This window comes from Dipodomys spectabilis, unplaced genomic scaffold, assembly GCF_019054845.1.
Source record: "Dipodomys spectabilis isolate Male_0828 unplaced genomic scaffold, ASM1905484v1 ptg000262l, whole genome shotgun sequence".
Lineage (NCBI taxonomy): Eukaryota > Metazoa > Chordata > Mammalia > Rodentia > Heteromyidae > Dipodomys > Dipodomys spectabilis.
In genome coordinates this window covers 390,493-416,316 of record NW_024870939.1, presented here as the reverse complement: position 1 = coordinate 416,316, position 25,824 = coordinate 390,493, and the positions used below count along the sequence as shown (strand labels likewise).

General features: G+C 42.4%; 1 protein-coding gene across 1 annotated transcript; it reads left to right on the top strand.

Annotated features, from left to right (window-relative positions):
* Positions 1 to 839: 839 nt before the first annotated feature.
* On the top strand, positions 840 to 23,003 carry Figla (folliculogenesis specific bHLH transcription factor). Its single transcript, XM_042699716.1, has 4 exons — positions 840 to 1,061; positions 5,007 to 5,159; positions 6,667 to 6,806; positions 22,613 to 23,003. The coding sequence occupies exons 1-4, from the start codon at positions 840 to 842 to the stop codon at positions 23,001 to 23,003; spliced, it is 906 nt and encodes a 301-aa protein (XP_042555650.1).
* Positions 23,004 to 25,824: the final 2,821 nt, after the last annotated feature.

The window sequence follows — 25,824 nt, the reverse complement described above, 5'->3', positions numbered from 1 at the left end:
GGAATCCCACTCGAAGGGAGCACAGGTGCACTTGGTTACTGTTTTTGTAGCTTTTCAGCTTTTATTTCAAAATGATTTTTCAAAAAATGTGTACTTTTTTTCTGTATAAATGTATGTCCACCTACATGTATACATGTGCACAGTTACATCCAGAAGCTCAGGCCTCAGCTCAAACTGATTAAATCAGAATTTAGGGGAGCTCAGTATCCCAGCATGTGGCTTTTTTTTTTTTTTTTTTTTTTTTGTCGGTCGTGGGGCTTGAACTCTGGGCCTGGGCGCTGTTCCTCAGCTCTTCAGCTCAAGGCGAGCGCTCTACCACTTGAGCTACAGCGCCACTTCCGGTTTTTTGGTGGTTTTTATTGGAGATAGGAGTCTCACGGTCTCTCCTGCCCGGGCTGGCTTTGAACCGCGATCCTCAGATCTCAGCCTCCTGAGTAGCTAGGATTACAGGCGTGAGCCACCAGCTTTAAAACAACAGCAACCACTCCTGCCCCACCCATCGCACTCAGGGATCGCAGTAAGCTGGCACATTTGAGAACTCATGCTGTAATTCACGAGTCATTGTAACCACAATCACCTGTGCAGCTGGTTTGTTAGCGGATTCTAAGTCTGCCGCCTGTAGAGGAGAGTGCTTGCAGTCTAGTTGGACAGACCCCGCCCGGCCCCTGGCCTCACCCCTCGCCCTGCCCCACACCTGTTGCGTATCCTGCCTCGTGTATTTGTATAGGCTTCGTGCAGGGGTGGGCCAGGCCCCATGCGCGCGCGTGCGGGCCGTGTGCGCCCCAGGTGCAGCAGATAAAAGGCGGCTTCGACTGTGGCCTATGCGTCCCAGTGTCGCCATGGACGCTGCTCTGGAGTCTGGGTCTGAAGTGCCCTTGCTCATGGTGACTCCGCAGCCCGAGATGCTGGAGGAGGTGCTCCACCAGTTTTTTGGCCCACTGCCCCAGATGGCCGCCATCTGCAGGCTCAAGCGCCTGCCCTCCGGCGGCTACTCGTCCACCGAGGACCTCGGCTTGGTGTTGGAGCGTCGGCGTGTGGCCAACGCCAAGGAGCGCGAGCGGGTAAGGGGCCCCAGGGCTACCTGGGCGCGGCTGCCTCGTGTATGTACCCCCAGGAAGGGGCCAGCTCCCCATTTGACACCTCGTAGATCTTGCAACCCCCTGGTACGCCCCCCTTGGCGACTTCGACCCCCTGAATCCCTTCTGCAGTCTCCAGCTGGCCAGAAGAATGACAGTGGCTTGGTCCTCCATCCACGTCCGACTGCTTGCCCGTGGTCACTGGGGTGGCCGCTGGCCTCTGACCCTCCCGGACTCGTGAAGGAGACAGGCCTGAGGATAAAACAGAGCCCCTCAGCAGGTGTCTTAAAATGCTTGGCCCGTGGCATTGCCTTTAGTCTCAGCTGTAGGCACTTGGGGAACTTGGGTGCAAATGGGACTCTTGCTTCTTTTCTCTGCCTACTGTGTCCGGGTCTCAAAGCCAAGAGAGTGTAAGGAGCCTGCATGGAAGCTACTTTTCATTTTAAAAATCCAAACGGAGCACAATATCCCAGGATGCATTCAGACTCTCCACCCATCAGGAGAAAGTGACTTCCCAGTCATACTGGGACTGAACTTTTTTAAACCAATTTGAGTGGTCCTGTGCTCTATCAGCGGGTAGCTTTTAGGACCGCGTTTGTCAAGTCTGAGCTCCTTGTTAACTGTTAGAGGATTTGGGTTGGTTTCCCACAGAGGTTATCCTAGAGAGGGGAGGGGAAGGCTGACACGGGGAACATGGTGTAGTACCTTTATGCCTAGGATGGGAAAATTCTACTCGAGCTCTTCCTAGATGCCTACGTATAATTTAGCCTCAGTGAACTTACTGGAGTTTTTTTTTTTTTTTTTTGGGGGGGGGGTCCGGTCGTGAGGCCTGAACTCTGGGCCTGGGCGCTGTCCCTCAGCTCTTCAGCTCAAGGCTAGCGCTCTACCACTTGAGCCACAGCGCCACTTCTGGCTTTTTTCTCTTTTTTTGCTTATGTGGTGCTGAGGAATCTAACCAGGGCCTCAGGCATGCAAGGCAAGTGCTCTACCACTGAGCCACCTTCCCAGCCCAACTTACTGGAGTTTTGTGTGGGGAAAATATGAGGAAAAGGGACCGGAAGGCATAAGGGAAACAGAAAATTCCAAGAGTGAAGTACACTTTTATCAGACATTTCATAAAAGCCTATGATCTGACTTGGTTTCCCTAAAATAAGATTAGGATCTAATATTTGAAGCAGCCCTTTCTATCAGGAAAGAATTGCCTCCCCGAGAATCAGTTTTGGGGTTGGAGGCGTGGCTCAGTTGGTAGAGGTAGCCAATGAGCAAGCCTTGGGTACTGAGTTTGAGTTCCCGGCTCAGGCCAAAAAACATCAATTTTATCCACTAAAAGTTAATGACCTTTATTATTCTGTGATAATAAAATTAACACACTTGGAAGATACCAAAGTACCTGAAGAGGGAATGAAATGAGCTGCTTCATACCACAAATAGATGGTGGTGAACATCTCTATCTATATCCTTCTAGTCCTTTCTTCTAGATGACATGTATATAAAATTATGATCATTTAATAAATATTGATCATTTAATAAATATTTAAGCTTTTGCACCTAGCACTATGAAAAGCATTTTCTCATTTTCTTTTTCTGTTTTTTGCCAGGCCTGGGGCTTGAACTCAGGGTCTAGGCTCTGACCCTGAGCTTTTGTGCTCAAGTGTAGCCCTCTACCACTTGAGCCAAAGCTCCACTTCTGTTTAGTTAGAGATAAAAATCTCACAGAATTTCTTGCCTGGGCTGGCTTTGAACCATGATCTTCAGATCTCAGCCTCCTGAGTAGCTATTACAGCATGAGCCACTGGCACCAGTTCTCACATTCTTAAGTAGTCTTTTACAGAGTAGGGTATTTTTTCTTGCCTGTGGCTGGTATTCTACCACTTGAACCACATCTCCAGTCCATTATTTTACTGGCTAATTGGAGATGGAGTCTTACTGACCTACTCTACCAGGGTTAGTTCAAACTTTGATACTCAGATATCAGTCTTTTGACTGAATGACTTTTTTTTTGCCAGTCCTAGGGCTTGAACTCAGGGCCTGGGCACTGTCCCTGAGCTTCTTTTGCTCAAGGCTAGCTCTCCACCACTAGAATCACAGTGCCACTTCCAGCTTTTTCTGTGTATGTGATACTGAGGAATCGAACCCAGGGTTTCATGCGTGCTAGGCAAGCACTCTACCACTGAGCCACACTCCCAGCACCCCTGACTGAATAACTTTTGATTGCAGAGGTTTTAATATAAGTGGACCATGTTATTGTATTTGCAGAGGTTTTAATATAAGTGGACCATGTTATTGTATTCCCCTATCACCAGGAAAGTGTGTTGTTTGTAGTTTTTTGCTGTTACACAAATTTGTATGTGTGACAATTGCCTTAAAATAAGAATAAAATATTAGAATTACTAGACATTACAATTTCATGTTTTTGTTTTCAGTACTGGAATTGAACTCTCCCAGCCTTGAGCTTTCCAAGTAGGCTAAACTCTACTACTAGTCCTTCTGCTTTTCACTTAGTTTTCAGATAGAGTCTTGAACTTTTACCTAGGCTGTCCTTGGACTGAGATCCTCTATTTTAGTAGTTGTGCAAAGAGATTTGAATTCAACATAAGATCCTCTTTACCTCTCAAGTAGTTAGAATGGTAAGTAGGCCATTGCTAAAAATATGTAATGCCAGGTTCAGCTCATGATTTTTGATATAAATTGTCCAGTTGATTTCTTTTTTTTTTGGTCCGGTCGTGGGGCCTGAACTCTGGGCCGGGGCGCTGTCCCTCAGCTCTTCAGCTCAAGGCTAGCTCTCTACCACTTGAGCCACAGTGCCACTTCCAGCTTTTTTCTTTTTGCTTATGTGGTGCTGAGGAATCGAACCCAGGGCCTCTGGCATGCAAGGCAAGCACTCTACCATTGAGCCACCTTCCCAGTTGATTTCTAAAATAGTTTGTAACTTCTATCCCCATTATAAAATACAAGAATGGTCTCTCTCTTTGAAGCTATTTCTGATGCTAGATATGATAAAAATGTTGCCATCCTGGCACATGAAAAATGGTTTCTAATTTTAGTTTGTATTTTGATTTGTTGAAGTGTAATCTTTCAACTCTTTTCTAGTGATTGAGTTCTTTTGTGAATTAGCTATATTCACTGCCTGCTTGGTTCACGATAGGAGAAGCTGTTAATTTTATTGAGTATATTTATTGGCATTATGGTATATTTTGGCTTTATGGTAGAATTGGAACCTGCTCTCCCAGGCCTGAGTCCTATAGGAGATGATTATAAGAGGTCTGGCTTCAGTGTTGGAATACTAGACTCTGTAGAACAAGGAAGATAGATGTGAGCATTAACATGGCAGCCTCTCATACTTGGCTCTGTATCATTACCTCATTGGGCAAAAGGTTGAGTCGAGGGTGCAGTGGTTCAGTAGGTCGGTATTGGTACATTGTACTTATCAGAAGCAGTAGCACCTGTTGAGGGTTTTAAATGTTCCAGATCTGAATGAGGCATTTTGTGTGTACATTATGTCACATAATTGCCACTACCCCAAAAGATAGAGGGTAGGTGTTTTCCACTTTGCAGATGAGCAAAGGCTTAGCAGAAATATCTCACACACTTTTGTAAAGTTAATAAATGATCGGGAAGTGTAGTTAATGGTAACTACTACTCTTGCTTCTAAAAGATAGAACAGTGAGTATGTTATCAGTGGAGGAAGAATGAGTTCAGCGTAGACAGACACATCTTCCAGCCTGTGTACCTGCAGAGATGTGAGGGCATCCCTTCACTACCCTTGCAATGAACCTTATTGTAGGGGAAATGTGACTCTTTGGTCTGTGCCAGCTTAGATTCATTTCCCAGAATGCTGGAGTTCATCCCTCCTAACCCCCTCCTGTGGCTTTGAGGAATGTCTATACAAGTTAGCTGTTCTCTATGTCACTGCGACTTTTTGTTTTCTAGATAAAAAACCTCAACCATGGTTTTGCCAAGCTGAAAGCCCTGGTGCCATTTCTTCCCCAAAACAGGAAGCCTAGTAAAGTTGATATCCTTAAGGGTGCAACTGAATATATACGAGTTCTCAGTGATGTTTTGGAAGGAGCCAAAGACTTGGAGGTAAAGGCTTAAGAATTTGGAACAAGGGTAGCCACCATTTATTGAGCCCTTTCTATGTATAGATGGCATGCCACATAATTTACATGTACTTCCCAGGTAATTTATCATCCTGAGTGATGGGGACTTGCAAAAGTAGAAGAGCACCTGCATAGTAAATACAAAGCCCTGAGTTCAAACTCCAGTACTGCAAAACAAAACAAAATGAATGAAAAAGTCACCTTAGCTTTTTATGATTCCCACTTGATAAAGGAGGAAATCAAAAGATAGGACCACATAGCTAAGAAGCCCTGATAGGACTGAGATTAGAACTCAGCTCCTAATGAGCTAGCCAAGTCTACTTCCTTCACTTTTCAGGGCACCTCATTGCTAACTGTTGAATCTTTAATGAGATGCAAGATTAGGACATAAGTTTCCATAGAAGCACCTTGTGGCAGATTTTTCCTGTGAGCAGATCATCCACTAGACAGGACTCAGAAAAGAGTTTTATGTTATTCAATGGGATGATACAAATGAACCTGTTAACTGTGAAGTTCTATAATGCCATCATCCCCATTATCTAGGTTGGTGCAGAAGTGTCCAGTAGGCAATAGAGGCTGTAGACTGGATTTGTGGGCTTGTTTCACCAAGAGGCAAACACTGAAGGGCTGAAAATAAACCTGCCGTTAGGGGCCATAAAATATGAAGAGATAAGACCTTCAAACAAGCCCTATATAGCTTTAGCAGGAGGATTTATTAGAGAAGCAGGTCAGGGGAGAAGATGGAGTCATAACATTGAGGAGGACAGACACCTAAGAAACAGGGAGGGAAGTAGAAGACTAAAGAAGGCCAAGATGTGAAGGCAAACAGGTCCAGCATTTGAAAGATGGACAAATGGGTGGTCAAGGATGCATTATTGAGGGAAGTGGTAAACTTCAAGTCCATTCAACCTACTTTGAAAGTTAAAGAAGGATCAAAATTGAACTCAGGACCTGAGCTTACTGTGAAAAATCTTTTTAAAGCAGCAATGTGATCACAATTAGGTGGAAAAGAGAAGAGAAATATAAACATTCTAGAAATGTGTGTATAGTATAGTCTCTTCCTTCATCCTTGCATACTGTTCATCTCAGGTGACTTAGAAAACATTCTGCAGTGGCAGGAATAAGCTGTTCTATTGGCTCAATTGGATGGTTGGGTTGTGGCATGATCATAGTTTGGACATGCCTAGGTACTACCTTTGTTTTCACTTTGTGTCTTGTATAATGGAAGTGCTGCATTCTTTAAGGCATTCATTATAAAATACATTATTTTTTTCATGCCATAGTATTTTAAATTCAGTTGTTCATTGCCCAACATATTGATGTTATAGAAGAACAAAATTAAGTTCATGAAACAATACTTGAAAACTTGTCTGCATGGCTCTGATGACTTAAATAAAGCCTTGTTAAAAGTTTGAAGTAGATTGATTTAAAGCTTTGTAAAGTCTGACATGCTATATTGCCTGACAATTTTTTTTTACTATGGTTTCTAGAAACAGGACCCAGAGAGGCAGAACCACAGCAACAATACTTCTGATCCACATATGTCCTTGGCTATAGAGCTATCAAGAAACAGCCAACATACCAGCAATGCCATTGTCTTGAAGAGGGAAGAGGAAGGGCCCTGGCAGTGGTGAGCTGGCTTGCACTGTGACTATAAGCTATTTCCCTGGTTAATAAATCTGGTAAAGGATTCCTTCTTATATAGCTATGTAGATATCAAAAGGCTAAAAATATATATGATCAGGGGCTGGGAAGGTGGCTCAGCAGTAAAGTGCTTGCCTTGCATGCATGAGGCCTGGGTTCAATTCCTCAGCACCATATAAGCAGAAAAAGCCAAAAGTGATGCTGTGGCTCAAGTGGTAGAGCACTAGCCTTGAGCTGAAGAGCTGAGGGACAGCGCCCAGGCTCAGTTCAAGTGCCACAACTGACATACATACATACATACATGCATATATATATATATATATATATATATATATATATATATATATATATACACATATATACATGATCAAATTTTGGATAGCTCCTCTACCACTAGTGTGGCATTTTCCATACTCAGGATTAAACCAAGATAATTTGGGAAAGGACCTACATGGGAAGTAAGCCTGATAGTTTGGAAAATTATTATGTGATTGGCCACTTACCAATTTAAAGTGAGAACTAATGTTTTCTATAACAATAGAAAAGTTCTCACTGGAATTTTTCTCCAGCCTTAATCTTCCCAAATACTAGGATTATAGGTGTACATCACTGTGCCCATCACTTTTTGGTCTTTGTAGCTAACAAAATTTGTTAATTAGAAGAGTGTGCTGATTCTTAGGCCGAACAAAGAACAAATATATACTTTCAGACTTTTATTTCCTAGACACATTATTTTCTCAAATCGGACTTCCAATGCCTGGCTATAAAAGCCAGATTTTTGCAGGAGTATTTTGGGATTTTCATCTGTTAAGGATTTATCATATTTTGACATCCAAATCAATTATTTTTACATACTTTTTATTGTAAAACTCGTGTACAGAGGGGTTACAGTTCATGAGTAATTGGTAATGAGTACATTTCCTATCGAGCATTGTTACCTCCTCCTTTGTTTTTCTCCTACCATCCTTTCTCTCCCCACCTCCTCCCTCCCCCCCCCACCCCCCAGTTATAAAGTTCATTTTCAACATAGTGTCTTGTACATCTCATTATTACAATGGTTCAACCTGTACCAAATCAATTATTTTTTTGTGTTTGGGGGGTCCAGTTGTGGGGCCTGAACTCTGGGCCTGGGCGCTGTCCCTCAGCTTGTCAGCTCAAGACTAGCGCTCTATCACTTGAGCCACAGCGCCACTTCCAGCTTTTTTCTTTTTGCTTATGTGGTGCTGAGGAATCGAACCCAGGGCCTCATGCATGCAAGGCAAATGCTCTACCACTGAGCCACCTTCCTAGCCCCCCAAATCAATTATTTTTAAATAAAAAAAAATCTGGCCAGGCATTGGTGGCTTACATTTGCAATCCCAGCTACTCAGGAGGCTGGATTCTGCATGATTGAAAGCTAGCTCAGGCAGGAATATCTGTGAGACTCCTAATCTCCAATTAAACACCAAAACCAAAAACCAAAAACAAAAATGAAGCTGTGGTTTAAGTGATAGAGCTAGCCTTGAGCCCAAAAGCTCAGGGAAAGCACCAGGACTGGTATTCAAACATGTGGAAACACTAGCATATAGAAATTGCAAATGTCGGGGCTGGGAAGGTGGCTCAGTGGTAGAGCGCTTGCCTTGCATGCTCAAGGCCCTGGGTTCGATTCCTCAGCACCACATAAGCAAAAAAAGAAAAAAGCCAGAAGTGGTGCTGTGGCTCAAGTGGTAGAGCGTTAGCCTTGAGCTGAAGAGCTTAGGGACTGCGCCCAGGCCCAGAGTTCAGGCCCCATGACAGGACCCCCCTCCCCCAAGAAAAAATTGCAAATGTAGTTCAAAGTAACTTCTTTTCTAACTGAAGGCAAATTGCCAACCTGGTGCCCTAGTATACAGTTACTTCCATGTGGGTTTCCTTCAAGTGAGGCCATTTTCATTTTATAAAACCACAACACAATCACAAACACCAGGAAGTTAGTGTCCTTATATTCATGTTTTACTAGTAGTCTCAGTAATGTCCTGCATAAATAAAAAGACTTGGCCGAGAATAATGAATTACATCTTGTCATGTCTTTAGTTTCCTTCAGTCTTGGCCTTTCTTGACAAGTTTGAAGGTTGCTACCCAGCAGTTTATGTAGGATGTTTCTTGGTGTTCACAGATTTCTCCTGATTAGATTGTATTTCTTCCTTGTCATGGGCTTAAAAGTAATGAGCTGGCCATGGACTGAAATAGTGGGCCAAATCCTTCTTTAAATTGTTTCCCTCAGGTATTTGTCATAGCAGTGAAAAGTCTAACACTACTGTATCTTCTGATTGGTCTCTTATTGTCATTGCTTGATCAGAGGAGATCCCAAGCGACTTTTGGACTTTTCCAGCCCTGAAACTGCTCACTTTTCTAAGAATATGCTGGCACATCATCTCTCTGTCTCTGGTGCATCTCCTCCCTACATAACTGTTCTCTCATGGTCTTTGTCATATTTTACACTTGACAAAAACGCTCTCAGGCCATTCTCCCACATCAGGCCTTGATGCTTCCTCACACATGGGCCCTGAGACCTCACTCTGGGTCACTGTGGCTCCTCCTGCCTTACTGTGACCCAGCTACTGGCACTAGGACTGACTTGTTCAGGAGTGGGAAGGAGGAAGAGAAATCACATTTTCTTTGAAGTTCTTGCTCACGTACCCATTTTCCCAGCTAGTTTTCTTAACACAATTGACTTGCATATGAGTTGAGAACTTTTTCAGCATCACTTTTTACTGACTTTCTAAAAGGCTTGCATTTTATAGTCAGGGACCAGGATAGATCCAAGATAAAGAGACCAAGGAAGCAATGTTCAGGCTAGCTTTTATGTGACAAAAAGAGGGCCATAAAGGTTCAGCCTAACTAATCTGAAGAAGTGACTACAGTGTGTTTCACAAACTTGGTCAGATATACCAACTGGAGACTGCGATAGCTGGTGTAGTTCATTGGACAGAAATGCTCACTGGCAGACAGGCTTAGAATTTAGGAGGCAGTCCTTTCCATCTTCAGTTTGCAGAAGTGGCACCTTCTTCTCTTCAGGGAGGAGTTGGGAGTAGAATTTCTGGAGTTGGCAGGGATGGGCCTTCTTGGGGGATTTGGAGATGGTATTGGAACAGGCTGTGCAAGATCAACAACATTCCTGGGAGGCAGGCTCCTGAATGGATGTGCAGAAGAATCTGCTGATGGCGGGGAGAGAGATTAGCTTCTGGGGCCAGAGCAGGTTCACTTGGAAATAGAAACAGCAAGTGATGTGTGCAGAAAGACCAGGGCTGTGAGCCACACAAAGCCACACATCTGTTTCTGCTAGGGAGAAGGACTCATTTCAAGATGTTTGTTTAACATAGGGAATTGAGGTATAGGTAGTTTTGTTTTTACTGTATTATGATTGGGCATTCGTATGGTGGTTTACACAGCAATCCCAGCTACTCAGGAGGTATAGATAAAGATAGGATCAAAGGTGTTGTCCTGTCATTTATTTGTTCCTTTTGGTTAGTTGTGACTATGGCTCAGGCTTTTATGTCATTTGTGGCTCTGAACTGTGATTAGAGTTACTGGTGGTACCACAGAGACTGAAGCAAACCACCCTCAATTTTGGACTGGGATTCCAAAAGTGCCTGAGTTCCAGGAACTTTGGAAAGGGACATATGAATGAACATAATTGTCTGTCCAGGAGCTTGGGTGTGCTGCAGCACACACTTCTTTTTCTAAAATACATTTTTATTGTAAAAATACTGTACAGAGGGGTTACAGTTACATGAGCAAGGTAATGAGTATGTTTCCTATCAAGCATTGTTACCTCCTCCTTTGTTTGTCCCCTACCATCCCTTCCCTCCCTCCTCCACAACTTCATTACTCCCCCTCCTCCCTCCCCACCTAAATTGCAAAGTTCATTTTCAACATAATGTCTTGTATATATCATTGCTACAATGGGTCAGCCTGTATCCCTATTTAAGCATTTTGTTTTTCCTTTCCCCTCCCCAAGTTAGAGAAGTATATATACAAGATGCAGGGCACCAATATCAAATAGAGTGAAAACAGTGGTTATACTGTGGGGAAGGAACATACAAAGCAACAAAAAAATCACATGGTACATTATAAATACATTAGGAACAATAGCAAGCAAGAAAAAAAAACCACTTGTGTCCCTATCTTGGGGTTCATTTCACTTATCATCTTATATGATCGTATGTAAAGAGCTTTTGACCTTTTCTGCTTGTCCCAGACATATACTAGTTACTGCAAATAAGGGAAACCATGGGACCTTTGTTTCTTTGGGCCTGGATTACTTCACTTAATATAATTTTTTCCAAGTCTTTCCATTTCCTAACAAATGGGGCAATGTCATTCTTTCTGATGGAGGCATAGAATTCCATTGTGTATATATACCACATTTTCTTGATCCATTCATCTACTGAGGGGCATCTGGGTTGGTTCCCTATCTTATAATAAATAAATACCAGATAAACAAAGTTATCTGGTAGCTTTAGTGTGGTCTTGTTTGTGATCGTTCGGGTAAATGCCCAAAAGTGGGATTGCTGGGTTATAGTGGAGCTCTATGTGGAGTCTTTTGAGGAACCTCCATACTATTTTCCAAAGTGGTTGAACAAGTTTATACTCCCACCAACAATGCAGTAGGGTTCCCTTTTGGCCACATCCCCCTCCAGCATCTGTTGTTATTAGAGTTCTTGAGTATAGCCATTCTAACTGGGGTGAGGTGGTATCTCAATGTTGTTTTGATGTACATTTCTTTTATGGCTAGAGAGGTTGAGCATTTCTTCATGGTCTATTGGCCATTCTTATTTCCTCTTCAGAGAAGTTTTCTCTTTAAATCTTTAGCCCACTTATTTATTGGGCAGTTGTTTCTTTCAGGATTTGTTGTTGGGGGATTTAATTTTTTGAGTTCCAAGTATATTTTAGATATGAGACCCTTGTTCGTTGTACGGCTAGTGAAGCTCTCCCAATTCTGTGGGCTTTCTATTGATCTTGCCAGCAATGTCCTTTGCTATGCAGAAGCTCTGCAGTTTCATGTAATCCCATTTGTCCAACCTTTCTTTGATTTGTTGTGTTTCTGGGTCTTTAGTAAGAAAATTTTGGCCTGTGCCAAGGAGACCTAGGGTTTCTCCTATTCCTTCCTGTAATGTTTTCAGGGTATCTACTTTGACTTCGAGGTTTTTGATCCATTTTTTTTTTGTAGTTGATTCTGGTGCAGGGTGATACATAAGGATCTAGCTTTAGTTTTCTACAGGTGATTAATTTTGCCAGCACCATTACTGAAGAGGCTGTCTTTCTTCCATTCTATTTTTTTAGCTCCCTTATTGAAGATTAGGTGGCTATGGGTTTGTGGGTTCCTTTCTGGGTTTTCAATTATATTCCATTGGTCCTCAGGTCTGTTCTTGTGCCAGTACCAAGCTGTTTTGATTACTATGGCTTTGTAGTAGAGTTTGAAATTTGGTATTGATATTCTTCCAGCACTGTTCTTTCTATTAAGGATTGTCTTTGCTATTCAGGGTCTTTTATTGTTCCATATGAATTTTTGGATTGAAGAATGAGGTTGGATATTGATAGGTATCACATTGAATTTGTAGATAGCCTTGGGAAGTATTGTCATTTTCATGATGTTGATCCTTCTGATCCAGGAACATGGGAGGTTTTTCCACTTTCTAAGTTCTGCTTTGATTTCCTTTTTCAGGTTTTTAAAGTTTTTATCGTAGAGGTCCTTTACTTCTATAGTTAATTCCTAGGTATTTTATTTTTTGTGGGGCTATTACAAAAGGAGTTGCTTTCCTGATTTCAGCCGTGCTCTTCTCATTGTTGGCATACAGAAAAGCCACTGATATTTGAGGGTTAATTTTATACCCTGCTACTTTGCCAAAGTTTCAAATCAGCTCAAGTAATTTGGGAGTAGAGTCTGTGGGATTCTTTAAATACAAGATCATGTCATCTGCAGCACATACTTCTAAGTTTTTGCTTGTCAGAGGCATGGTCCTTGAATGAGTTTCATGAGAAGGAAGCCTGGTGAATAGGGATTCCCATTACCCCCTCTCTAGGTTGTTGTAATCTGTGAAATTAGTCTTCAGGGACATTTATATTCTAATAGCATTTCAAGCTCTGAAATAAAGTGGTCTGACTAGTTGGGAGGAATTTATTAGCACCTTGGGGGAAGGCCTGAAGCTGCTTTCATCTTCCAGCTTTTACTTCTTCCACAGTGACACACTGAGATTTTTTGGCATTACTGGTGTTAGAACTCAGGGCCTCATGATTGTTAGGCAGATGCTATACCTTGAGCCACGACCTTAGCTAGTGTCTAGGTTTTTGCAAGGGAAGCACATTTTTGGTGGCCCAGAGTTTACTGGTGGCTGCTGAAGGGGGTACGTTCTGATGACTTTAACTAGCTGAATGTGTTGGTAAATTGAGCTTCAGTTACACATGTCAGTTTGTGTGTACAATGCATTTTGACCAATTAGCTTCCCTTTTGATGGGGCTGGTGCTCTGGTTGGGCAGCGTTCTCCTCACTCACTGTGCAGCATTGGCACCACTCCCCTGTTTGGACCAGTGACTTGCAGCCTAGGCTGCAAGATGTTGAAAGTCTTGGCCATTCCCTGCACTTTACTCTGGACTTGACTGTCTTCTAAGCTTTGATGTCTAGGAATCAGTGCTATGGTACATACGCTCATAGTTCTCTGGACTTTAGAAAGGTAAGAAGGGGACAGGTTGGATCTATCTTTAGAATTATGCTACTGAGGAAGAAATCCAACAAGACACTACAAGAAGACTTTTTTTTTTCCAATTTAAAATGTCCAGTACTGAGGTTTTGACCTCCAGACTGGCTTGCTAGGCAGGGATTCTCCCACTAATGCCACAACTTCACTCCTTTCTTTTTGCTTTATTTTTCAGATAGGGTCTTATTCTTTTGCCGGGGGCTGGATTGACTTCTATCTATGCCTTCCCAGGAGCTGGGGTTGTATGTGTAAATCACCAGACAAAGTTTATTTAAGATGAGAATCTCATTAACTTTTTTCTGGGGCTAGATTTAAATGAGATCCTTAGAATCTTTACCTTCTAAGTAACTGGGATTATGGCTGTGTACCACCACTCCTGGCCCACGATGACTTTTAAAGCTGAGATAGGAAAATGTTTAAGGAAGACATATTCCTATTTCTGCAAGAAAATATAAACAGGCTCCTTAATATTGTAATTTAAATTTTTATATGAGTACAGAAGACTGAATTGGTGATGGTTCATGTGATTTCTGTGTGCATACACATCTATGTGAAGTTTGGTGTTTCTGTGACAAGAATTCTTGGTATATGTGGCCTAAGCTTGTCAATAAGCAGAACATCCTTTGAAAGAACTAGTAACTCCTTCCTTTTCTTCTCTATATATAATGGGCTTTGGAGTAAAATTAATTACAGCAAGTCTTCACCTATGGGATTTTTTTTTGCCAGTCCTGGGACTTGAACTCAGGACCTGGGCACTGTCCCTAAGCTGCTTTTTGCTCAAGGCTAGCACTCTTCCACTTGAACCACAGCATCACTTCTGGCTTTTTCAGTTTATGTGGTTCTGAAGAATCAAACCCAGAGCTTCATGCATGCTAGGCAAGCACTCTACTGCTAAGTCACATTCCCAGTCCACCTATGGGATTTTTTTTAAAGGGGCCTTATTAAAGGCCTATCTCATTGGCTCCAGATAGATAGACAAGAAATGCAGATTGGATAGAAGGTTTCTCAGTGATAGAGGCCAGGAACCAAGTGACAGAGTCCTTGTGAATCATGTGATCAAAACCAGAATCCCCAAAAGAAGAGATGTGGCTACAGTGATCGTGGTGGCTATAATGGTTAATCTTGTTTGTCACTGTAATTGGATAGAGCAATGCCTAGGAGGTAAGTAAAGCATACTTTTGGATGAGTCTGTGAGAGCAGCATGGAGGGCCCTTCTCAGAGATAGGCAGTTTCTACACATTAGTTCATACCCTCTAGAATTCCTACTTCATACTATTTCAACTTTGTATCCATTTTTGGAGACATAGGTCTTATTCTTGAACTCAGGGCTTGGGCATTGTCTTTGAGCTTTTGTGCTCAAGGCTAATACTCTACTACTAGAGTCACAGCTCTACTTCTTCTGTGTGTGTGTGTGTGTGTGTGTGTGTGTGTGTGTGTGTGTCTGTGTCTGTGTCTGTCTGTCTGTCTGTCTTATGGACTTTCCTAACCAGGTGGCTTTGAACCATGATCCTCCAATCTTAGCCTCCTTAGTCACTAGGATTATAGATGTGGACTACTTGCATCTCGCACCTTGCTTTATGTGAGGCTTGAGACTAAATTACTAAAGCTGCGAGAACAAGGACTTCTATCTGCTTTCATTCCCTTATCGGGCTTTGGCTCAGTGGGTGAATACAAAATTATCCAACTCCTGAACCAACAATAGGACTGAACATTTTTATTTTTGTGTCAGGACTAGGGCTTGATCTCAGGGCCTAGGTTTAAAATTAGGTTTAAATTTTTTAAATTATATTTTGTTGTAAAGGTGCTGTACAGAGGAGTTACAGTTACATAATTAAGTTAGTGAGTACATTTCTTGTCAATTTTGTTACCCACTCCTTTGTTTTTCTCCCAGTAGCATCCCTCCCCTTCTCCTCCCCCATCCCAGGTTTTTTTTGTTGTTGTTCAAGACTAGCACAGCTAGTAGAGCCGCAGCTCTGCTTCCAGCCTTTTGGGGGTAAATTGGAGATGAGAGTCTCATGGACTTTTCTGCTCCGTCTGGCTCTGAACTGTGTCCTCATATCTCAGCTTCCTGAGGAGCTAGGATTATAAAGGTGTGAGTCACCAGCATCCAGTTTTGCACTCCATCACAGAAACTGAGTAACAACTGGGTTTCTATTCCTTAACTTCCCCTTTCTTGTACCTTAATCTTCTTGACTTAGATGAGGCCAACAGCCATCTTTTTTTTTTTTTTTTTAGTAAATTGTGGCATTAAAGACAACATTGTTAAACTTTATCAAGTTTTCCTACTTTCAATACATAGATATTACATTGTTGAAAATCTCTACTATTAAGAATAAACTAAAAACATGACTGAAATATACTAGACTATATGCGGATAGGATTCAATTCTTTTACCCTTTAGGTAAACACAGCAGTATATGAATTTACCTCAAGTTTAAAAACATTCTAGATGCCTTAAAACTTCATTTCTTTTTTACACAGAGGTTCTGGCTATGAGGAATAGGCTCAATGGTAGAACACCTCCCTAGCATGTTGTGTTCCTGGGTTCAATTCCCTCACTGGAATACCATCATCACCACTAAAAATAATTCCAGAAAGGAACTAAATATTAACAATTTCAATGACATGCAAAGAATCAAGATTTAAAAAATATTTGCTCCTATTTATTCTGTGGCAGACACTGCTCACAGCACTCTGTATGGGAACCTAGTTAATTTTTTTTCCACTATGATTCCATGACACACAGTTATGTTCCTTTACATATGAGGAAGCTTAGGAACAGCATATCAGTGAGATGTACTTGGGAGATACTGGTAAGTAGTATGAACACTTTTGTATCCAGTCTCTTTCTAACAAAGCTTGACTGTGAAATATAATTGACAATGGGCCAGAAAATGGATGAAAATTTAAATATTAAAGCATTTGATGTATTTTGTCATTCATACATATATTTAGTGAGTTCAAATATCTGAGTCATCTGATATGATTTGAGTATTTTCAGTCACATGTTTTTTTCTTTCAGCTGAGAATTCAGAAAATATATTACCACCGTAAAAAAACCTCTGCTAGAGATCTAATAAAATGTTTCCATATTTTTCCTATGCAATGAAATTTAGAAATTATCCATACATCATGTGTCCTGTGTTTACATACTATTTTTTTGTCATGGGAATGCTTAGATGGCCCATTAATTGAGATAGTATTTTGCTTTTTTCTTGTAGGGTTGGGGTCTCACTATGCTGCCCAGGCTAGTCTTGAACTCCTGGGATCAAATGATTTCCCTACCTTAGCCTCCCAAGAAGCTGGACCTATAGATATGTATCATTGTACCTGGCTGTAATGTTTCCTAATTACTGGATGCTTGTCTTTAGCTTTTTGTTCTTATAAACATGGCAAATAACTTGATGTTCTTAGTCCTTCCTGTATAGATGTGTGTGTGTGTGTGTGTGTGTGTGTGTACACACATATGTATATATATATTCCCTCCATGAGTTTCCAGAACTGCTGAGTCACAGGTAGGTACTTTTCTTGACATGATGCCCATTTTTTAAGGCCATCATGCCAAATTCATCACGTTCTCACCAACAGTAAGACCTATTAAAATTAGTAAAAGGTATATTTAAATTAAAATGTCTTTGGTTTTGGTGCTGAAGATCAAACCCAGTACCTGTATACTAAGTGTATTCTACCACTGAACTACACCCCAAGTTCCTATATTTCTTTTAGTTATATTTCTTTTGTGAACTGTGTGCTCTTATCATTCAGCTACTTACAAATAATGAATGTTTTTTCTGTTTCAGACTCCAAGTATGAGAGTGAAAAGGACCAGGTTACCTTCTAGGAGACAAATAAATGTAACCATGAAAGTTTTTGAAGTCTTTTTTTTAACATGTTATTTTATTATTATTTTTTATTGTGAAAATACCGTACAGAGGGGTTACAATTATATGGGCAAGGTAATGAGTACACTTCTTATCAAGCATTGTTGCCTCCTTTTTTGTTTCCCCTTACCATCCCTTCCCATCTCCCCCCTGACACGCACCCCCACCAAAGTCGTAAAGTTCCTTTTTCGACAAAACGTCTTGTACATCTCATTGTTGCAATGAGTCCACCTGTATCCCTATTTAAACAATTTGTTTTTTCCCTTCACCTCCCCAAATTATACCAACATCAAATACAGTGAAAGCAGGGGTTATACCGTGGGGGAAGGGCATACAAAGCAACAAAGAAATCATCTTATATGAAGTCTTTTTTAAAAATAAAAATTATTACAATAATTCAAACTTTATATTTACTCTTCAAATGGCCCTGCCTGTCACATTCACTCAACTCCATTTTTGTGCATAATGAGAGGAAAAACTAGACTTTGAGGACTTCAGCCTTTGCTGCCAACCTCTGAAAGGATTTCCATTTTAATATTTTCAGGACTATACCTACTACATCTTTTATTTCATGGTTTTCTTCACTTTGAGGAATAAGAGTAAAATTTAAGAAATTAACCTTTAATTGGAATATAGGGTTTAAAAAGGTGGGGAGTTGGATGCATTGGCTCAAAGAGCAAAATTTTTCAAGGTTTTCTAAATGCCCAGCTAAGGACAAATGGCCCCAAGCACATTGAGCATTAGGAAAGTGTTGGCCTTTGATAGTTGCTCACAAAGACCTGGTACCTCATATAAACTGGGTCTGCACTCTTCGCTTTGTGTTTCTTCCTATTGCAGTCCTAAATAGATGGGTATAATCATTTCTCTTGCATATAGGAAGACTCAACAAGTATATTATCTCAGTCTAGCATAATGAATACCATTGACTAGGTGACTTAATACCAGAATTGTCATTTTAAAGATCAGGAAATTCAACATCAAGGACAGAGTTTGGTTTCTTACAGTCTGTTGTTCCTAGCTTGAAGATGTCTGCCTTCTCCCCATGTCTTTATAGAGTAAGGACTTGGTTAGGTCTGGTCTCTACCATTTTATAAAGACGCACCTTATAGGGATTAGGGCTATACCCTTAGGACTTGATTTGTCCTTAATTAAAAGATACTGTAACTTAGGAGCCAGTGGCTACACTTAACAAGTGTTAGCTTAGGAGGCTGAGATGTGAAGATTGCAGTTCACAGCCAGTCCGGCAAGACTGTGATACTCTTCAATTAACCACCAAAGAGCTGGATCTGGAGTTGTGGCTCAAGCGGTAGAATGTCAGCCTTCAGAAAAAAAAGCTCAGGGATAGCACCTAGGCCCTGAATTCAAGACTCAGGGTGTCCCTTCTGCACCACTCCTCCGCGCCCCCCAAAAGATACTGTAAGTGTAGTCACATTGGAATTAGTATCTATGAATTTTGAAAAAACACAATTTAGTCTGGAGTATTCTGCCACTTACCTTCCCCCAAATTCATGACCTATCATACTTTGATTCCATGCCAACAGCATGAAATCATTAACTCATTCTGAAATCAAATCTAAGGTCTTTTTTTAATGCAGAGATAGTTTTATTATCATAAAGGTGATGTACAGTACAGAGGGGCTACAGTTACATAAGTCAGGTAAAGAATACTTTTTTTTGGATGTCCCCCCTTCCCTTGCTCTTTCCCAGTTTTTCCCTCCAATCCCCACCCACAAGTTGTATAGTTCATTTTCCATATAATGTCCAGTGAGTATCACTAAATCTGAAATTTTAAGGCAAAGCCCTATCTAAATATCATCTAAGGTATGTGTAAGAATTAAAATATGGTTCCTATCCAGAGGAAAAATGATTCCCCAGCTGTGATCTATAAAAGCAGACATATGTATTTCCAAAATACAATGGTTGGACAGGAAAGGATGGACATTCTCCTTTCATATAGGCCAGACTTGCCTAGAACTTAGAATCCTCCTGCCTCAACCTTTTACATGCTGGGATTATAGACATGTACCACCATTTGCATGTATTTGGTAAAAATTTATATTTCTCTTCAGTGATCTACTGATCCTTCAAGAATATGTTCTGGCTCCATGCATATATACAATACGATTTCTAAAATTTCATTGTTCTTGTTTTATTCCATTATGATCAGAAAATAAACAGGATATAAGTTCAAGTTTTTTTTAATTTGTTGAGACTTGTTTTATGGAATAGTATATGTTGTGTCGCTGTTAGACGGAATGTAAATGCTAAATTTTTTATCTATACTATAGGATATTAAATCTCCCACTATTGTTTTGGCGCCTAATCTTTTAGGTTAGTGTTTGATAAAATTGAGTGGAGTTAGCCTTTATACTTCCTTCAGTTGGAATTCAATGAGGTGGGGATTTTGGAACTCCAATGTAAGACCACTAATGTAGAACTAAAGGAAGTTTTGTTTCTTGCCTGTCATTTGAACAATTCCTAAAGCCACAGGACAGCTCTGTTCTCAGCATCAGTGTTCAGTTGGAGTTGTTAGAAACAGAACACATTTGTGTGTATGTGTGTGTGTGTGTGTTTTAATTTTGAAAATCTGTGATGGCTAGAGGGACAGAATCATTTTGGAGTAAAGGAAAATGTTTCTGCTTGTCACATTATCTGTTCTTTGAGAGAACTATTTTCTTGTCCTCCCTCTGTGGGAAGTCCATATAGCACAGCAGTCAGGATCCATAAACTCTAGAGATACAGTGCTTGAGTTTGAAACCTGGCTCTATCATCTTATAGTTGTGAGTCCTTGGGCAAATTACCTTTCTGTGCCATATTTCATTGGTAAGATGGAGTTTGTAATAATAACTACTGCCATAGAATAATTATTATTTGTCGGTCATGGGACTTGAACACTGGGGCACTGTCTCTGAGCTCTTCAGCTCAAGGCAAGCACTCTACCACTTGAGCCACAGTGCCACTTCTAGTGTTCTGATGGTTAATTGGAGATAACAGTCTTGTGGACTTCCCTGCCTGGGCTGGCTTTGAACTGGATACTCAGATCTCAGCCTTCTGAGTAGCTAGGATAACAGGTGTGAGCCACCGGCACCTGGCTACTACAGAATTAAATAAAAATGCCGGTAAAGCTTTCAGAACAGTGCCTGAGGCTAATGAGTGTTTGCTATTATTTGAGAAGTAACATACTAACTAGGAAGAGAAAATTTTTGAGTGATAGAGATGACTGGAAGGATTTATGAAACCTGCTATTTCAGAACTAAACAAAATGTCTCTATTCCTTTTTGGAGTTCTATTGAGGAATAGTCTACCTGTGATTTCTACACATTGGAGAAGCATATTGAGCTCCCCAGATCTTTTTATGGGAGTTTGGAGTCAGGAAAGCAAGGATTCTATTCTTTGAGCCTTTGTGGTCATTATGTTTTTAGTTTAGTTTTTTTTTTTTTGTAATACAGTGTCTCACATTAACATTTGTTCTAAGTTAGCTTTGAGCTGTGGTCCTCCTGAGCAGCTGGAATTACAGGTGTGGCCCACAATAGCTGACTTCAGAATCCATCACCATTGGCGTCAGTGATGATATAGCCAGCCCCTCAGGAGAGTCTCAATAAACTTACAGATTTCCTTGGCTACCAGGCTTCAGGTCCTGGGGCTGGAAAAGGGAATGAGTTTCACCTTGCGCTGTTGTGCTAGTTGTTACTGTCTACAAGTTTCCAAGTAGAGAATGGAGGAAGGTTTATCAACTCTGGATTCTGATGGAGGGGATCATGGGTATGTCAGGGTAGTAATGAAGAGGGACTAAGAAAGATCAAATCTTCCATGGCATCTGGAACCAAACGCTAGCCAGGTGTTCCAGGGTGGTTGTGATAGCATTTTCTCTGTTCTAAATCAAAAGTAGCTCTCAGAGATAACTCTTAAATGCTAAAAGAATAGGGCATTAAAATTTTATTTCAGAGATTCTGGTTGCCTAACAGCACTGTGATGGAGTTCAGTGAGTTTATGTCTTATGCACAAAAATTATCTCAAAGCTTTGATGCTGAAAAACCCAGAAGGAGAAGAAGGGCTGTAGTTTAATTTGGAAGACTTGTCTGGACACTTTTACCTCAAACAAAACATTTAGAAGGCCTGGTATGGTGGTCCACCCCTGTAATCCCAGCAGTTGGGAGGCTGGAGCTGTCTGAATTGGAAGCCAGCCTGAGCTATGTAGTGAGAACCCGTACAAGACAGAGCAAGGCAGGCAGGGCAAAGGTGATCTGGGGGAGATTTGGAGAGCTGGTGCAGGTTATGGAGACGGAAAGCGCTGGACATCCCTCTCGCTGAGAGTCAGGCGTAGAAAATTACCATCCGAAAACTCACAAAATAGCCTAGGTAACTCAAGTGCATAGTCATTTTCTGGGGGCAGACAACACGGCCTAGGGGCCTGGATGGCTTCGTCAAGGTCACACAGCAGGTCTGAGTGCTGCCAGGAGCTAGCACCCCATTCAGCTACCCACTCGCCTCACCGGTATCTCTGTGGCCTAAGAGAGCAGAGGGAGGGGAAGGGGCCTGGGGAGCCAGCTGAGCCCACAGCCTGGAACGGCAGGCAGGGCCCCCACAGAAATTTTGTCCTAGTTGGAAATGGAGTCAGAATTAGAACAAGGAGAATTTTGGTTTGGAGTTCAGAGCACCGCCACCACTTAACATCACTTAATAGTTATCTTTGTAAGATGTCTTTCCCAGACCTGGCCCTGCCCTCCAAAAAAAAAAAAAAATACCCACCTCTCAAATATGACTTTGTTTTGTGTTAAAAATCCTTGGATGGGACAGGCTTGAGCAAAAACCCCACTTCTGTGTTCTCCCCACTAATGGGCCCTCGCGCCAGCAGGCGCTGGGTTTTGAGCAGCGAGCTGTGCGGAACGAGGTGGACGTGGCCCAGGGCTGCGCGGGGTCTGCGGCATCAGGGCAGTGGCATTGCGGGCGGGCGGGCGGGCGGGCGGGCGGGGACACTGCAGCAGCCGCAGCAGCAGCGCTGGACGCCAGCCGCGGCCCGCTAGAGGGGGCGCTGTGGGCGCTGCCGGGCTGCCTTTTGTCAGCGCGCACAGCCCAGAGCTCTCATTTCCTCCCAGCCTCCTGCGGGAAATGGATTTAATTCTGACTGCAGGGCGGTGAGGGACGGAGGCGCGGGAATTGCAGCCTTTTGTCAAGGAGTGGCAGCCTCCGCGCAGTACTTCCCTCCGACCCACGGGCGAGGAGGGCTGGAGTTGCTCCGCTGCGGGGCTCCGGGCAGATCTGACCCGGGAGGCTGCGGGATGGGTGGGAAACGCTGCTCTGCAGAGTAGCGGGCGGACTCCAGAAGCGCACCCCCTCACCCCGCCCCGCTCCCTCCCCAACGCCACAGAAACACTCGCCAACCTGCAGAGGCAGACCGGAGATGGAGACGGCGGCGTGCTGGAGGTAAGGCCGTCCTGGGAAGGGGCCGTGGCGGCGGCGGCGGTGAATAGCTTTGGAGACCGGTCAGCATCCCACTGCTCGCTGGTCCAGCGGGAGAAGGGCTGTGTGCGTGCGCATCGGTGGTGCAGCCCGGCTGTGCGGCGAGTGATTTACATTTGGCGATGACCGTGTAACGTGGAGCTCTTTGGAACCTGGGGCTGCAAATGCAGGGCCCCCTATGGGGCCGATGGGATGTTGCTTTTACCTCGATCCTGATCTGCCCTGCCAGGCTGCGGGCCACCCCTCCCTAATCGTTCCTTCCCTTCCAGCTCGGCTGGCCTCCGCCCTCCTGGTGAGCGGTGCTGTGGGCTCGGTCCAGCCTGGGCTGGGCGCATTCTCCCGGAGGCCAGTGCTCCACCCCAGGGCGCAGGGGCGCACGCGGAGCAGGTGTGGTGCGTGCGGTTTGCCCACATTTCGCTGGGGCGACTGGCACATGAGCAGCCCCCATGGCTTGAATTTGTATGTGATTCTACCATTTGGGAGGGGCAGGAGGGGGGTGAAGGCTACTGTGCCTGAGGAGATGTTACTGGTCTTTAGCTTCCATCTCTCCTTCTTGCCACCAGAGAGGAGGCTACCTTCAGTTCAGGAGGCAGTGTCTTCTTTTTTTCCTCTCTCCCCCTCCCTCCCTCTTTCTTTCTCCCTCTCTCTCTCCTTTTTGTCCCCTGCTTGTTTTGAAAATCTCATCCACAGGCTACCTGGGGTTGTAGGGAAGGGAGGGAGGAGCAGACTGCTTTGGGATGCTGGTCAGACGCTTGTCTGGTCTATTGTCTTGCTTTTTCTCCTCCTTCCTATTCTAAAACCTCATCTCCACCCTCTGCCAAAAATAAATAAACATTGCCCACAAAAAAAGAGTCCCAGCCCACACCCTATCAAATTCCCTTAAAAATGTCATTTATCTATGACACATGATTATTACCCATCTGTTTCTTTACACCCACTCTTCCCTCCTCTGGCAGTTTGTCATCCAAGATTCAAATGAGCTTCATAAACCTTGAAGTCAAAGCTCAGTTTCCTGTGTGGACCTTTTCCTTGAGCCCAGAAGGAAGGGTTACTTGGTACAGTGTGTGTGGAGGGTCCAACAGGAGAGATTCAGCTCTGTTTTCATCTAGTTTGTGGAGCCTGGTGGGATTAGTGAGATTTTTAACTTATGCAGTGAGAAGTGTTCACTTTAATGGGATTTGGAAGTTATATTCCACTTAAGGAAAAAAATTAGCTGGTCAACATTTGAAGCGAAGGTGTTTTAAATGAGTCTGACCAGAGAAATTTCTGTCTTGTGGCAGCTGAATAGCATAAGTTGGAGATTAACAAAATATAAGTTGGGGGTTAAACCATTCAGTATTTGTACAATTTCCTTTCTAAATGCTTTTTACTTATTTAGCTATTTCTTTGTTTTACCATACTAGGAATAGAACCCAGGACCTCACTCAGCCTAGGCAAGCAATCTATCACTGATAGACATTCCCAACCCAGTATTTTTGCTTTTGCACTCTACCTTTGTTCTGTCAAACAGACTTTTCTCCGTACCTATGAGCCAGGATCCTGCCCAGCACTCTTATTCCATATCCCTAACATAGAGCACAAGTGAAAGCAAACTTTCCATTATGAGCATGACGTTAACACATTTTGAAAATACACCAAAAGCTAATCATTCTTTGACCCTAAATCCATAACAATAGCAAACCCTATGTTCTTTCTTGTGCACAGAATTGGGGCCTTATTGGAAATGTGCTTGTGGTACCTGGACCATCATGCCATCTGGAGTTTCTGGATATGGTTTGAAACTTGCTTTAAGTATTAATATAATACTGGAGTTAGTGAAGCTACAGCTAATTTTTTTGTCAGTCCTGATGCTTGAACTCAGGGCCTGGGTGCTGTCCCTGAGCTTTTGCAGTCAAGGCTAGCACTCTACCACTTTTAACCACAACACCACTTGTGTTTTCAGGTGACTAATTGGAGATAAGAATCTCACAGATTTTCCTGCCTGGACTGGCTTTGAACCATGCTCCTCAGATCTCAACCTCCTGAGTAGCCATTGGTGCCCAGCCTAAGCTCAGCTATTCTTAAGGTTTACAGATGATCAAATATTTTTGTTGGCAGAAGGTTTAATGATAAGCTTTAATATGCATATATATATATATATATATGTAATTTTGGAAAATACATCTTTTGTCTTGGTTCACAGAGGATTTAAGACAGTTTATAAGGATTCATAGGTTTATAACAAGGTAGTCTAACTTAGAAGTAGGAAAAAGGAAATTCAGGTTGGAGATATTGGCTAGGACAGGAAATAATATCCTGTTCTAAGCCTTCTAGCAGCTTATGCAGAAAGGTAATTGACCAATCCATGGCTCCTTCATTTTATTCTTTAACTCACTTGTTCACTCAATAGTCAGTGAGAACCTATTATGTGCCAGGTTCTGTGAGAAGTTCTGAGAACAAAGAAGTAACGGGTAGACAGGGTCTCTGCCCTAATGACATTTAATGGTAAATGCAAGAAATAGATATTAAGTCATTTCTTAACTGGGTACTGGTAGCTCACCCCTCTGACCCTAGCTAGTTGGGGAGATCTTGGTTTGAAGCTAGACAAGGCAAAAAAGCTGGTAAAACCTCATGTTATCAACAACAAAAAAAGATGTTTCATGACTGTCACCCAAGCTACTACAGAGAGCATAAATAGGAAGATACAGTCCAGATACTCTTCTGGCAAAAAACAAACCCCTATCTGAAACAAAAAAGGGCTAAAGACATGGCTCAAGTAATGAAATGCCTGCCAATCAAGCATGAAACCATGAATTCAAACCCCACTACCAAAAACAACCCAAAACAGCCACAATAAACAGAAAACCCTCTCGAAATAAAAAAATATAAATTATGATCAGATTTATTGTAGGAAAAACAACATAAAACATCACATATGCGGAATAATATAAAAGCATAAAAGCTTTAG

Coding starts and splice junctions, on each gene's coding strand:
- Figla (XM_042699716.1), top strand. CDS start 840: ATGGACGCTGCTCTGGAGTCTGGGTCTGAAGTGCCCTTGCTCATGGTG. Junction 1,062..5,006: donor ACGCCAAGGAGCGCGAGCGG/GTAAGGGGCCCC, acceptor TTTGTTTTCTAG/ATAAAAAACCTCAACCATGG. Junction 5,160..6,666: donor AAGGAGCCAAAGACTTGGAG/GTAAAGGCTTAA, acceptor TATGGTTTCTAG/AAACAGGACCCAGAGAGGCA.